A 14,116-nucleotide genomic window follows, 5' to 3' on the forward strand; every position below is an offset into this window, starting at 1 on the left:
TCACTCTCACAGCATATTCCTGCTAAAGGAGTCTTCCCACACTTAGGGGTGGAGAAAGGCTTGGTTCAGATGAGTTGATTCTACAGAAAATTCCTTGTTTGGGCATTTTGTTTGTTGTGAAGGTTGGTCTCCCATCTGATCTGTGAGCTGCAGCCTCCCATTCCCTCCACCAACACGAACGGGGCTGTGAGGGACAGGAGTGAGGGTGCAGGATTGTCCCTTTCAACAGCAGCCCACAATTAAATTGAATTAAATCTAACAAAAACAAAATCTTAAAATAATACAAGGTCTTATGAGGCCAGGGACCGAATGACAACCAAAATCTATGCAGATAAAGCAACCAAACTATTCTGCATTTCTTTAAAAACCTGAAGAACCTTAAAGGTCACCTTCACAAAATCCAGGCTCCCTTCTTCCTTCCAAGGGGGTAGTTTATGGTAATCTCTTTAAATGTGGTTTCAGCAGTTGTGAGTAAGATATGTGAAAATAAGAGATACAGTTTTTAGTAGATGGGATTGCTTCCAATCAGGCAAGAGTGTTCCTGCATGTAAAATGTGTGAGAAATAGACAGGACAGTTAAAACTGAGGCCTTCATGAAAAAATATTCAGATGTGTCATGGAAGTGGCTGACTAGAGGAGTGAATTAAAACTGCTTCTTGTCTTAACTTTGTCATCATTTTTGAGTTGCTGGGTTAGTTCTCCTGGCCCAGCACTGTTGCTCCTTCATGTCCCTGTTCCTCACTCCTGACACTGGCCTTCCTCTCCTCCGCTCCCCTTTTGTGGACAGCTGTCACCCAGCTCTCCTGCCTCACCTCCCCTTCCTTCTGCATTTTCATCCACAAAAGGGTCTGTGCTGCTTTCCACACTGCACCTTGTGTTTAGGATAAAGTCATTTCAGGTATCTGTGAAGCTGATGAACCTTCCTGCTGCTCCCTAGGAAAACAGCAAACACAGAAGAGCAAAGCATCACCTGAGATGCTTTTCCAGTTGCTGGAAATACCAGAAACAAGCAAAAAATCACCCAGGCTCTGCCCTACACCAGGGTGGAAGTTGTAGGATATTTAAATGGATATTTTTGAAAGATTAGTGCAGAGGCAAATAAGTGATCCAGTGGTTTGGGCTTTGAGTGATTGAAATGCCTGTCCTCTCTTAGACAGCCTGTGGAGATATGGGAGAGTCACAGTCTCCTTTATGCTTCAGAGTCCCTTTTTATAAACAGGGGATTCTTGTTTTTTGTCTTGGTTTGAAAAGACAGGAGTCTGCTAAGGAAGGCAGAAGCCTCTCCTGAAATGGAAAATGTAAACCCCTCCCTTTGAATTATTATAATTTTGAAATTAGGGAGCTCTCAGGCAAAGATATGGGAATAGGAATAACAGTTCTTTAATAGGAAAACTAAAAATACAAATGCAATAGTAAAAAAAAAAAAAAAAAAAAAAAACAAAAAAAAAAAACCACAAAAAAAAAAAAAAAAACCACTGCCAAAGTCAGAAGAGGCCCTGGTGGCAGCGTGTGGGTCAGGGTGGTGGCAGCAGTCCCATTCCATGGTGGCTCAGCCCTCCTGCAGTGCCAGCTGTGCTTCTGCTCGAGCAGGATCCTGGAGAAGGCTGGAGTTTTCCTCAGAAGCTCCAGGGCTGCTGGAGATGGGCCTGGGCTCCCTCTGGGAATGCAGTGGGGAAGAAAGCTGCTCCTCTGGGAATGCAGTGGGGAAGAAAGCTGCTCCTCTGGGAATGCAGTGGGCAAAGGCTGCTGTGGTGTTCCCCAGGGCAGATTGTATCCAGGTAGGAATGCTTGGCTCCTCCCCCTGGGCGGAGCATCTCCCCATGGGATGATGGAATTTTCTCAGCCATGCAGGGACACTCACTGGCCATGAACAGAAGATAATTAATAATTAATGGCCCATGAACAGAAGAGATCTCCTGGAGGGAGGACTGGCTGTGGGAGAGATAAAGAAAAAACTGCCCAGTGAACAGCAGAGAACTGCCCCACAGATAGGAATAGAATACACACCCATTTCCAACCTAAGACAGGTTTTTATTGCAATGAGAAATGTGGTGAAACACGAATGTGCCGAGATGTGTGATGACAGAGGGAGAGGGATGTACAAGTACTTTTTAACTGGTGTCTGCAGTCCTGATCCTTTTGTTTCTGTAACTCCCCAGAAGTTGACGGCTCGCCCGTCTCTGAAATCGAGGGCCCTTTCACCACAGCAGACGTGGCCAGCAACTGCGTTGCCAGCGTTTCTTTCCACGAGCCCATGCTCTGGATCGCCTCCTACGCCCTGATGAGCCTGTGTGGGATCATCCTGCTGGTCCTGATCGTGCTGCTGCTCATCCCACCCCGCTGCCAGCACCGCTACACGGACAACGACGTGGTCAACGACGAGTCCTCCCTCGTGCGCCACCGGTGGAAATGAGAGGCTGGACCCCAAAAACAGACTTAAAAACGGGACCAAGGACAAAGAGCTCTGCCAAGGGGAAGAAGCCAATGCCTCCTCAGTCCCTTCTACGTTCCTACAAAACGCTGTTGAAAATCCCACCAAATACCCTGCATCGTGACTTTTATAGCTTTATTTTCTAACACCGGTTCTGAACCAAAGCACTGTTAAACACCTCTGAAGTGCTACGGTACTGGAATTGCTACTGCAGTACAGTGAGCCTTTATGCTCTCTACAGTACCTTCTTTAAAAAAAAAAAAAAAGAAAAAAAGTTTAAAAAAAAAAGATAAAAAGCCACACCATGATGTTCTTCCACTGTCTGAACAAAATTGTCCATCTCTCTTTCACAAAACAAAAGGAGCTGTCAGTATTTTCTAACTAATCAAGCCCCGACTGTAGAAAAAGAGAAACAAAAAATTTCTTATTAATTGCATTAAATGAATACTGCTTTCTGTTTACATCAGTTTATTTTGAAACTCTGCTTATGGTGTGGGGGAGGGAGAAAAGTCAGACTTAAGCAGCAGAGAAAAAGCAAGGGAGATCAAGAAGAAATGTTGGTTTGTGTTTTCTTTCCCTCAAGATCACTGCTGCTACTTGAGAGGGTCACCCTCCCTGAGAGCTGTAACAGAATAGTCCAAGGTGGTGAAAACTGGGAAACAAACTTGTTCAGCCTTAGAGTAAAACAAGACTACCTCTCTTAATTTACAAGGATGCTACCACTGGTGAGTGTGTGGATTAGAACTGGTCTTGAAGCACAAAAGATGCTCCATACAACCAAATGGAACTACTTGGCTTTGAATATTTTGGGATTTTATAAAAATCAATACTTCCTGACTTTCCACTTTGGTGAAAAAAAAAAAAAAAAAAAAAAAAAGAAACCTTTCAGTTTCTCCCCCTCGTGTGGGGTTTTGTGTTTTTTTTCCGAGTTTGATATTTAGAAAAGGCTGATCTGCATATGTATGGACAGACAAGACAGTGGGGTCTGTGTTCTGCTGTAGAATGACAACGTTTTCAATTTGGCTGAGCTCAGCAACCTAGAAATTCAAAGGAGAAGTACCTGTCTTTATGGACAGGCTGTGAAGTGAAAGTCTTTATGCTGGCTTGTTTTTCAGCTTGAAGTGTTCAGCTTGGCATCAATCAAATCAAAAGTGTGTGTGTCCTGCCTGGCTGAAAACAAACACGTGGTGGGACTGGAAACAATAGTGGGAGAGAGCAGGAGAAGATATATTTGACCAGGCTTCCATTCTGCAAGTGCAGATCATCATGCTGAGGTCAGAACGAGGTGTTTTCTTTGCAGATAGGACAGTTTTTCTTTTCTCTAGTTGCAGGTTTCTCTGTAACACTGGCCTAAGTGTTTGGATTGGAAAGAGAAACATTGCAAAGCTGAAGATTTTTTAATACATTAAAAAAGGAAAAAATATTCGTTTTCGTTTTGATAGCAGAGCAGTTTGCATATCTGTATGGGAAATGAGGAAATAAAAAAAAAAAAAAGCTTAGCTCTGAATTTCTCAATCCCTTGCCTAGACAATTTTCTGCCCAAAATCCCTTCATACAGCTCTGTGATCACACTGCCTCTGCATCTCAGTCTGCATGGAATAAGGAAAGATTATTTTTTTCTTTCAGGAATGGTGCATTTACAGAGGTGCACATCATGTGTGTGAAAATAAAACACTGTGGGGCTTTTTTTTAACTAACTTATGTCTTTCACGTCATAACTGGAAGTGCCTGTGGTTTTCTTTTCAATTCTTGCACTTTCAGATTGCTTGGCTCAGTAGAGTAAAATAATTGATACTATGATCCAATGTCTGAAAATGATTTCTCGTGGAATTTGAAGTTGGAAACAGGAAGGACTTGTGAGTTTGTCTCCTTCTTCCTCTGCCTCTTAGTTTCTAAGAGGAGAAAAATTGTGAATTCCATTAAATAAGCCATAGAGCTTAACTGTTTTCTCAGTGTTCTATTTTCCATATCTCTTTATTAATATCTTTTCATTAAGAGTTCCATATCGTCCTCCTGGCTTTGGTTTTACATGTAACAAATAACTTCAGAGTTGTATTCCTCCTTTTCCTACAGTATGGCAATAGAAGTTATGCTTCTGTCACTTGTTTCAAACAGAAACACTGTATGGATTTTGGATGGATAGTGTTAAACAATAAACCCTTTTTCAATTCAGAAAGTGAAAACAACTTGTATGCTGATAAAAAGTTTCATCACTGCTCCCCTCACCTCAAAACCTCCTATCTCCTTGCCACAAAGAGCTTTAGGAAGGCATTTCTTGGGAAAGGTTCTGAGTAGACTTTTTAAAGAGATTTCTTCTGAGTTGGTGAACAAAGTCTTCTTAGTGCACTGGATTTCATATAGAAGATTTAAGTATTACCCTTTCACTTTGAATGTCCTTGGTCAAGATATTTTAAAGGAAACACTTCAATTAAGAGGAACAATAAGCAAGTAGCAATACTGATATATTCTTGAGTTTTCCTGGCATTCTTTCCCACTAAAAATGTGGCTTGTAGTAAAAATGCTGTGAGTGACACCTGTGAGCAGCACAAACTTCATCTGGGCTTGTAAATTGATACTTACAGTGGCAGAAACTCAGGTGAGCATTGCTTTGTTGCTCTGGCAACAAGGAGAGCAATGGAAACCCTTGAGGGTTCATTTTTAGCCTACAACACATTAAGAAAAATAATGCTCTCGAGCAGTTTTGTATGGAAGATGAAACACAGTGATAGACTACGCTATAACCAAGTGTAGTCACTTGGTAACTCATAGTGATCTCTTTCCCTCATATATTTTAAAAAATATATATGTTGTGAGATATATTATGCTCCTGTTAACCAACTTCAGGTGTAAGAATAAACCACACCATAAGGGGAAAAAAAAAAAATGGAAGAGGAGTGAAAAAAACCAGAGCATTGAATAAAGATGATACGGGAAAATATCCTTTATTTATTATGAGGATGCTCCAAATCACAGCACTCCAAACCATCCCTTGTAAGAAATATCAATATTTCTTGCTGACCCAGCTCTCCCCTGATGGGAATGTAACACCACGTCCCAGGAAAGTGTCAGAAAGCGGCATTCCCCTGGCCGCAGCCTCGCAGGTAATTTGAAACCATCGGTGCCATGCCAGAGATTTGAGGGGGTGTGGTTTGAGTTCCAGTGGTTAAACCTGAGCCCAGCCCCGGGAATAGGTTAATTCTATCCCGCTGCCTTCGCAAGTTTTAGAAATATTATCATGGGGTTTTTGGTGCAATTTAAATGCTGAGGGAAACAGATGAAGCATTTTAATAAGGCCTTTGTTCAGGTGCTGTAAAAGTTACGTGGAGAGGATTGTTCTGTTTTTAAGGTGAAGGATTGTGTTTAGGATGTGCATGTCAAATCAACCTAAATGCAATGTATCAAGGGGGTTTGGTATCTCCTGTGCTCAACATCTGTAAAATTCATCAGCGAAAATCAACCTATGAGTTGATCCGGTTCCCTGCTGTGTATTGGCTGGTTTTGTCTTACTGAAGGATGAGCCATTTGTCTACCAAGCTTTTCCTTTTAAATATTAAAAGGCTTCTGAGAGTTGCATAGCACTGCACAGTTCCAGGGAGAGAAAGCCAGGTCCTTAAATTTTCCAATATTAAAAAATGGTTGTGCTGCTGGAAGTTGCTTTGATTTCCATAGGGGTTTCCAACAACTGGGCTGTTCTTGGTTGTCATATCCTCTCCTCAGATACAAATATAAATAGTAATATGAGCAGTGTAATGAAGGGTGTTGGTACAGTGACCTATGGAGGTGCAATTAAAGGGAATTACAGAAAGAAAAATAATCAGGATGCCTTTAGCTTCATTAAAAATTGCAAAAGCATAACAGATTCATCCTTTTCAGAAAAGGCTGCACTTTTCACCAAGACATTAGTTCCTGTCATACTTGACTCTCTGATTGATAAATTGTTCATTTCTGGCTGCTGAAGTCCTTGCTGCTGTTGAGAGAAGTGAAGACAGGTTGGTAACAGGATATGAGCAATCTTCTGAGCCAGTTAGATTTGCTGGCTTTTGAGGCTTAATTAGATGCTAATCCAGGCTTGTGAGTAATCCTGGTTATGGCTCTTTGGGAATGCTAGCAGAAATACTTGGCTTCAGCCAAACCCCTGGGTGAGATGGATCCAAAACACAAAAGCCACAGAAAGACAGCAGCTGCTGTAGGTGCAACATCCAACAGTCCCCATTTCTTTTGGCAAGGGTCCACCTGCCTGAATATTTTGGAAACCAGCACTCCAAGGTGCCTTTTGGTGCTACTGGGAATTATCCCCTCCCAGGTGAACACAGGACACAATCATCTTTAGGGAGGATCATTGCCCAGCTGCTGAATATTTCCCTCTCCATGTAACTCAATGCTGTTTCTCACCCTCAGCAGTGGCATTTGGAAGCAGCAGGACAGGAAACCATAAAACATGCTGACATCAATGCCTGTGCAGTAGTAATATAACAATGGTTTGTATCTGCCTGGATCTTTGTGGTCAGGTAGTCTTTGAAATACTGGGAATTTTAGATTAGACCATGAAGGCACACACAGAATTTCTTTTGAGCTAGCCAAAAAGTAAAACACAAAAGGTAATTTTTAGAATAATAATAATAAAAAAAAAGTAGCTCTCAAAAAGTGTTCTCTTCCTTTTTTTTTTTTTTTTTTTTAATTGATAACCATCACTTAAATATATTTTAGTATAGTTGCTGTCCTACTTATTCACTGGCTCTAAATCTGATTTTTCTGATTTGTCTTCTAGGCCATTCACCCCTTCTCATTTCCCCTCCCAAAAAAGTTGCTAAAAGATTAAGGTCTTCATTTTCCATTTTCAGCTTTCTAACAAAAGATACATTTTTCTTGTTTGCCATTCACAAACCTGCTTTAAAGTAGTTCTTTAATGCTTTGAAAAATAACTGTAGGTTGAAAATATTTGCAGTGTCCTTAAGAGAAGAATTGGAGCCAGAACTTTACCTGTGCCAATGGTCCCTGAATTTTACTGTGTGCCAAGAACTCCTTTGTGCATTCGATTATGTTCCCTGGACTTCTTTCACATCCCCCTTGGAAATATGCCCTGGTCCTGCATATTCTCTTTTTTCTCCATCCTCAGGAAGTACAGGGGTGGAGAGGAAAACCACAAGGAGCTGTTAGAGCTCCATCCATGACATTTTTTGTCCTAAAAACCACTCCAGCTGAGCAACTGAGTTTGCTCTGATTTTACAGCAATGTGTATTTAGGCAAAACACTTGAATAAAGGAAATTGTTTGTAACAATCCTCTCATCTCGTCCCCCTCTGATGAGGGAAATTTTCACAGGGCCAAGTCAAACCTACAAAGGGCATGTTTACTCCTGTGTTTTCAGAGAGGGATTATAGAGCTGAATGTTTAAATGGCTGTATTTGTAGTGTGGTTGTCCTTTGGAAAATTCTGTGGTTAAAAAAAAAAAAAGAGTTGAGAATGTTTAGAGGTAACAAAAAGACACTAACAATTTCTTGATATCACAAAGGTGTGGAGTACTGCAATATGTGATGGAATATTGCTTTGGTAGCCAATACTCTGTGTGTGCATAAACTATACAAAGTTCAGTGTTTAAGACTTACCTGAAAACAGGCAGTTCACATTTTTTATTGCAAATTTTATATGGAGATGCAGAGATCTTTTAAGGCTTTTAAAACTTCAATAACTGTTATGTTATATAGGAAATGTGGAAAGGATTTCACCTTTAAGGTCAACTTAGAGAGGCATTTCTTCACCTGTTGTTTTGTTTTGTTTTTATTAGGCAATGTTTTTAGCACTGACTGAAAAGAAAATGGGATCAAACTTTGGAGCAAAGGGGTATAGTCTTTCTAATTCAATCTTCAGGTTATGTTAGGATCTCTATCCCACTTACTGTCAAGCCTCATTACTCAATTTTCCAAAAATTGATACTTTGTATTTTCAATTCTTGCCATTTTCAGATAAACACTATGTAAAAAATCAGATTTTATGCTGCGTAAAATAAATGATTAATTCTTTCAACCTATTCTGTGTGTCTTTTAAAATCCTGTTAAGAAGAACTTCAAAGCTGATAAATTATATCCATCCAAATTCCTCCTATAACTCTCAATTCCTGCTTCTGGCTGTGTAGATCCCATCTGACCCTGGCAGGAGGGGGAGGCAGCCAAGTTTAGCTCCGAGGTGATTTTTTTTCCTGCTTATTGCGGAATTACGGATATTCCCGCTTCAACTTTCCATTTCAGTACAGGGCAGAACCGAGCAGAGAAAGCATGACGCTGAGAATGTGGAGCTGCTGATGGTTTGGCGTGGACTGGGGAAATACTTAGGGCTGTTCCTGCCCTGGGATGCAGATGGGGAAGGGACACAAATCCCTGTCCCTGTCCCCAGTCCCTGCTCCGCGCTCTTTCCTCGCCAGGTGGAGCCCAAGCGGCGTTTTCCAACTCTTGGAAATCTGATTCCTCAGGTTTTAACTTTTCTATGTTTCACATTCTGTGCTGCTTCAGTGTGTGGGTCTGGCCTTCATATTATGGGATGGTGAGCTCTCTTCACAGAGCAGGGAGACAAAACAATTCCTTCTCCAGCTGGGCACCAAGGACAAATGATCCAAAGCTCAGGCCCAAGAGCACAAACAGCGTGGGCTGGAGAGAGAAAAACAAGCAGGATGGGAGTGCATGGGCTAAAGCTGGAATGGGACAATGAACTGCAAGGTGCAAATGGAGCAGAGCTGATCCCAGTGAGAGCCCCCGGGAGCGCTCGTGCATTTTGGGACCATTTTGGTTCCTCTTGGGTGCAGCCCTGGCTGGGCTCTGGTGCTGCCCAAGGTGGATCCATGGAGGCCTTTTCATAAATCCCTATTTTATTCTTTAGCTCTGTCCAGCCTCTGCTCTAGGTCAGCCTTCACAAGGCATCAAACCCTTTCATCACTTTCTGATTTTTTGCCTGAATTCCCTTAAAAGTTACTTTCATTTTCTTTTTTGAATATCCGACCTCAAAGACCCTTAGCTTAGGGTCTTCTGATCATTTATCTCCCTCTTCCCTCCACCTAAACACCTTTTTACAAAATCCATTATTTTAAGCCCTGAACTTTTTAAAGGCAGCACAGTGTATTTATTGTGTGTGTTATAAGTTTAGGGCATTAGTCAAATTACACGGAGTCACACCAACTGTTTAATATTTTTCCTTCAAAGCTGGCAGGTTTTGCTTATTTCTGTCCTGATAGTCAGTGAAGCTTCTCCTTTACTGCCACACCTGTGTCAGTAAAGGAGAAGCTTCACTGAATATCCAGAAGTTGTGGATGCTGCATCCCTGTAAGTGTTCAGGTGTTGGATGGAACTCTGAGCAACCTGTTCTAGTGAAAATTGTCCCTGCCCATGGCAGGGAGTCAGAACTGGATGATCTTTAAGGTCACTGCCAAACCATTCCATGATCCCATTATTACACAGCTCTGCTCACAACTTTTCATTCTTTTTCTTGTGCTTAAACTTATGCTCTTGAAATTACCATCATCTTCAGAGAACCCTCCAGACTTCAGGCTCATTGAATCCAAAACTGCAAAACTGTTTATTCACACTTCCCTTGCTCATCTTTGCCCATGAAAACCAGCCTGTTTAGACAAAACAGCTTTTAAGTTTGTGTGTGAAACACAAAAGTAAGAATTTGTTGCAAGAATACGGCTTTTTTTTTGATAATGACAGTGGAGTGTACACAAATACATGAAGGGTGGCAATGCAAGTGCTCTGTGTAATTTTACAGTACAATGTGTAATTCTGATGGCCACTTAAAACAGTAAACTTTTACTATTTTCCCCTTTCTCCACCAAAACAAACTCTTTAAAAATAAATTGTTTGTGGTTTCTTTTTTTTTTTTTTTTCCTTGTAGAGGCTGACAAGTACCACTTGCCTACACCTTGACTCTTCATCTGTTTGGCTAGGGAATTCAATAGCATTCCCCAAGAAATACAGGTTATTGTAAAGAATACAGAGATCTGTGCTGCCAGTGCTTACACAAACATTAGAGTATTGGATTTTTACAGCTGTCAGCTAGATGAGACTGCTTTCTATGAATAAACAAGTATTATGACTTCAAATTCTTTCTTTTCATGCACCCAGAATTCTTCTGAAGTACTATGAGTAGGAATACTATTTACTTTTCCCTTGATTGCTTTTTAATTGTAAATTTAACATTACTTTCAGCTTTCTGTATTCTTATTGAATGAGATTCTTTTTATTGTTGGACAGCTTGAACATTCTCTAGGCTGGTGGTTTATACTGATTTTTAACTGCTGATTTATTTTTGACTGCTGATGTATCCACCTTCTATCTGGATCAAGTGTAGTTAAATATATTCTCCACATGTTTATCCTCTGGATTAACAAAGCAGAAGAAAAACACAGAAATCAGCCACACCTTTGTATTGCTCAGCAGGTCAGAAATGCCTCAGCCTCACAAACCTTACAGGTTTTCCAGCTTATCAACTGAAAGTAATCAATGCTTGCTTTTTGCCCTTTGTTAAATGATCCATTTTTGCATATCTTGTGGAAGGTGTCTTTAATCCTTTATATCCACAAAAGAAGCATCTAAAAGTTCTCATCTTGTTTTAACTATATGCTCCTGCGTGTCATACAGACAGTTAAGGTATACAAAAAAAAAAAAAAAAAAAACAAAACAAAAAAAAAAAAAAAAAAAAAAAAAACAAAAAACAAACCAACAGTAATTTTATTATAATAGACATTTACAGCTCTATTTCTCTGTTCCCCTTCATGTCACCACCACACAGGATGCTGCATTATGGCACAGGCACATGGTGAATTATGGGTGAGTTCAATAACTGCTCTTCCACACCACTGCCCCTGTTGTCCACGTGCATGTTCTTGTCTGCCCCAAGTGTCAGGTAAAATTAGATACCAGCTGCACATTTTATGTAGGAGGTCTATTTTTCTTAAGTTCTTGTGAGCTCTACAGGCAAAGATTTAGTCCAGTGTTGTCTCCCTGCCTTGCTAACTCTGCCTCCATTTTAAATCATTAAATTCTTTGAACTTGTCCTGGCAGGATTGAAAATCCACTGCTGGCCATTTGTGGGCAAGGAGAAAACACAAATTGAATTCTTACAAGGGTTGGAATGACACTTCTGTTGGTCAAGTGAGGTGGATGCAGAAAATCTCTGTTGGTGCTGTGGTTCAAAGGGCAAGCAGGAACTTGCTGGTGTAGTTCTTACTGTGTTAGATCATAAACTTCCTCTGCTGACTGGGTTTTGTGATGATAAGAGAAGAGCAAGACCCTGTAGATGCATTCACCTGCTCCATTCAGTGTCATTTGTTTCCTGAGTTGATTTCCTGTCTTGCTTATCACCAAAGGGTCTTACAGGAATTGAGAGTGCAGATTATTATTTTGTAAGTTTTTCTCTAAGCTTTCAAATTACAGAATGAACGTCTGCAGAATGAAATCAGAAATTATCCTTCAGAAGGGTTCTGCACCCCACATCTTCGATTAATCACTAAAGAAGTGTAATTTGGGGTTTTTTGCAGATACAGAAGAGATACCTGAAGTAAAACATTTTAGAGTTTCCTCTTCCTTAGGCACTTAAAATCTTCTCAGCCACTGGATCCCTGGGATTTGGCAGGCCAGGCAAACCAGGATTTGGAGCAAATGCCTGGGTGTAGTTCCAGGTGGTTTAGGCAGTAATGAAAAGTAACCTGCTACACTTTTCTTGTGGGCTAAAGCAGGTAAAATTTCATCTTTTCCTACAGACATCGATGGCCAGTGAAGTGGGTTTTTCACTGTATTGAGGTGGTGACAAAGTTCCAAAGGGCTTAAAATTTTTCCCTATGGAATCTGTGACCCACCACTACTCATACAATAAATTTATTTCAAAATTAAATTATCCCAAGTCCTAGTTAATATTCTTTGATTTAATAAAAACATATTAATTTTTCATTTGGTTGCCACACGGTGTTTTAGGTTTAGAGCTGTATTATTGTTACTTTAAGGGCTAGAAGTGCAATCTTCAACCGTTTCAATCATTTATTAACAGAGGCATCATTTTCTGATATGCCAGCTTGCAGGTTAACTTCCTGCAGAAGTAATTGCATATTTTAAAAAGTATGTCAGACTAATGTTGTCCTTAACTTCCTCTTGCCATCTCATAACTTCTTCCTTTCTGTCCAATGCTTCTCATTGCTTAAGTTTATTTGTCCCATGTTACCACTTTAATTATTCACATGCCCAGGTTTCATGGGATGTTGCTTTTTCATTTGCAAGCTCCAGTACATTTGAAAACAACCTGCAGCAATTACTCCCTTAGGTTTTACCTGCAATTTACAGGGTATTATAATATACCACTCGCAGACAAGGACAAGAAACACCTCTCCTCCAGGGACTGGAAACATTTACAGCTTTCAGCAGTGTCCTGGGAGGAATGCAAAAGCCTCTCTCTGGCTGCAGTTCCTATATGAGCCCCCCTGCAGGATTTATTCATCTGTTTGCTGAGCTAAACATAATTCCTGTGCATCATTAGAGGCAGAGGGAGCAAAAGAGCTTAGAGGAAACTAAATCTAAGAGGTTTTAAGGGCAACTGCAGAATCACAGAGAGGTTTGAGTGGTTTTCTAAATGAAAATTAGTGACACAGCTACCCCAGCAGGAAGGAAATCTTCAGGTGATGGTGCACAACACTTGGTACACAAGAAAAGATGAGCCAAGGATGGGCTGGAATTCATAGTGGAAATTGTGTCATCGCAGAGCTGGGACAAGGGGTGGGAAAAGGAGGAGGGGTCTCCAATGGAAAAAGCCCTGGGTTGGGTTCAACTGACTCAAAAATAACTGGTTCACCTGGAGAATGGATCCGAATTCAGAGAGTAGGTTTAGGTTGGATATGAGGAAGAAATTCTTCCCTGTGAGGGTGGTGGGGCACTGCCCCATCCCTGGAAGTGTTCAAAGCCTGAGTAACCTGACGTAGTGAGACATTCCCTGGCCATGGTGGTGGTGTTGGGAGCAAATGATCTGAAAGGAGCCTCACCACAGAAGGGAAAGGGAAAGGTAGAAAGGGAGAAAGGGAGAAAGGGAGAAAGGGAGAAAGGGAGAAAGGGAGAAAGGGAGAAAGAAAGCGAGAAAGCAAGAAAGACAGAGAGAGAAAAAAAGGAAAGGGAAAAGGAAGGGAAAATGAAGGGAAGGGGAAAGGGAAGGGAAGGGGAAAGGGGAAAGGGGGAAAAGAAGAAAAGAAAAGAAAAGAAAAGAAAAGAAAAGAAAAGAAAAGAAAAGAAAAGAAAAGAAAAGAAAAGAAAAGAAAAGAAAAGAAAAGAAAAGAAAAGAAAAGAAAAGAAAAGAAAAGAAAAGAAAAGAAAAGAAAAGAAAAGAAAAGAAAAGAAAAGAAGAAAAGAAAAGAAAAGAAAAGAAAAGAAAAGAAAAGAAAAGAAAAGAAAAGAAAAGAAAAGAAAAGAAAAGAAAAGAAAAGAAAAGAAAAGAAAAGAAAAAGAAAAGAAAAGAAAAGAAAAGAAAAGAAAAGAAAAGAAAAGAAAAGAAAAGAAAAGAAAAGAAAAGAAAAGAAAAGAAAAGAAAAGAAAGAAAAGAAAAGAAAAAAAAAAGAAAAGAAAGAGGTATATGTGCTCTCCTTCTGTCCCGCAGGCCAGCTGGGTGCTCTCTGCGGACAGTAATTTAAAGTTGTTAAACCAGGGCGGTGCGGCGCTTACAG

At 40.5% G+C, this 14,116-nt stretch overlaps 1 protein-coding gene across 1 annotated transcript in view; it reads left to right on the forward strand.

Moving 5' to 3' along the window:
• BACE2 (beta-secretase 2) overlaps positions 1-4,617 on the forward strand; it is a 50,521-nt gene extending 45,904 nt beyond the window's left edge. Inside the window, exon 9 of the mRNA XM_053971004.1 lies at positions 2,160-4,617. Coding sequence (XP_053826979.1) covers positions 2,160-2,413 — 254 coding nt within the window. The 3' untranslated portion in view covers positions 2,414-4,617. The remainder of the gene's footprint in view (positions 1-2,159) is intronic.
• Positions 4,618-14,116: the final 9,499 nt, after the last annotated feature.

The sequence above is a fragment of the Vidua macroura genome, chromosome 2 (assembly GCF_024509145.1).
Source record: "Vidua macroura isolate BioBank_ID:100142 chromosome 2, ASM2450914v1, whole genome shotgun sequence".
NCBI classification, from domain to species: Eukaryota; Metazoa; Chordata; class Aves; order Passeriformes; family Viduidae; genus Vidua; species Vidua macroura.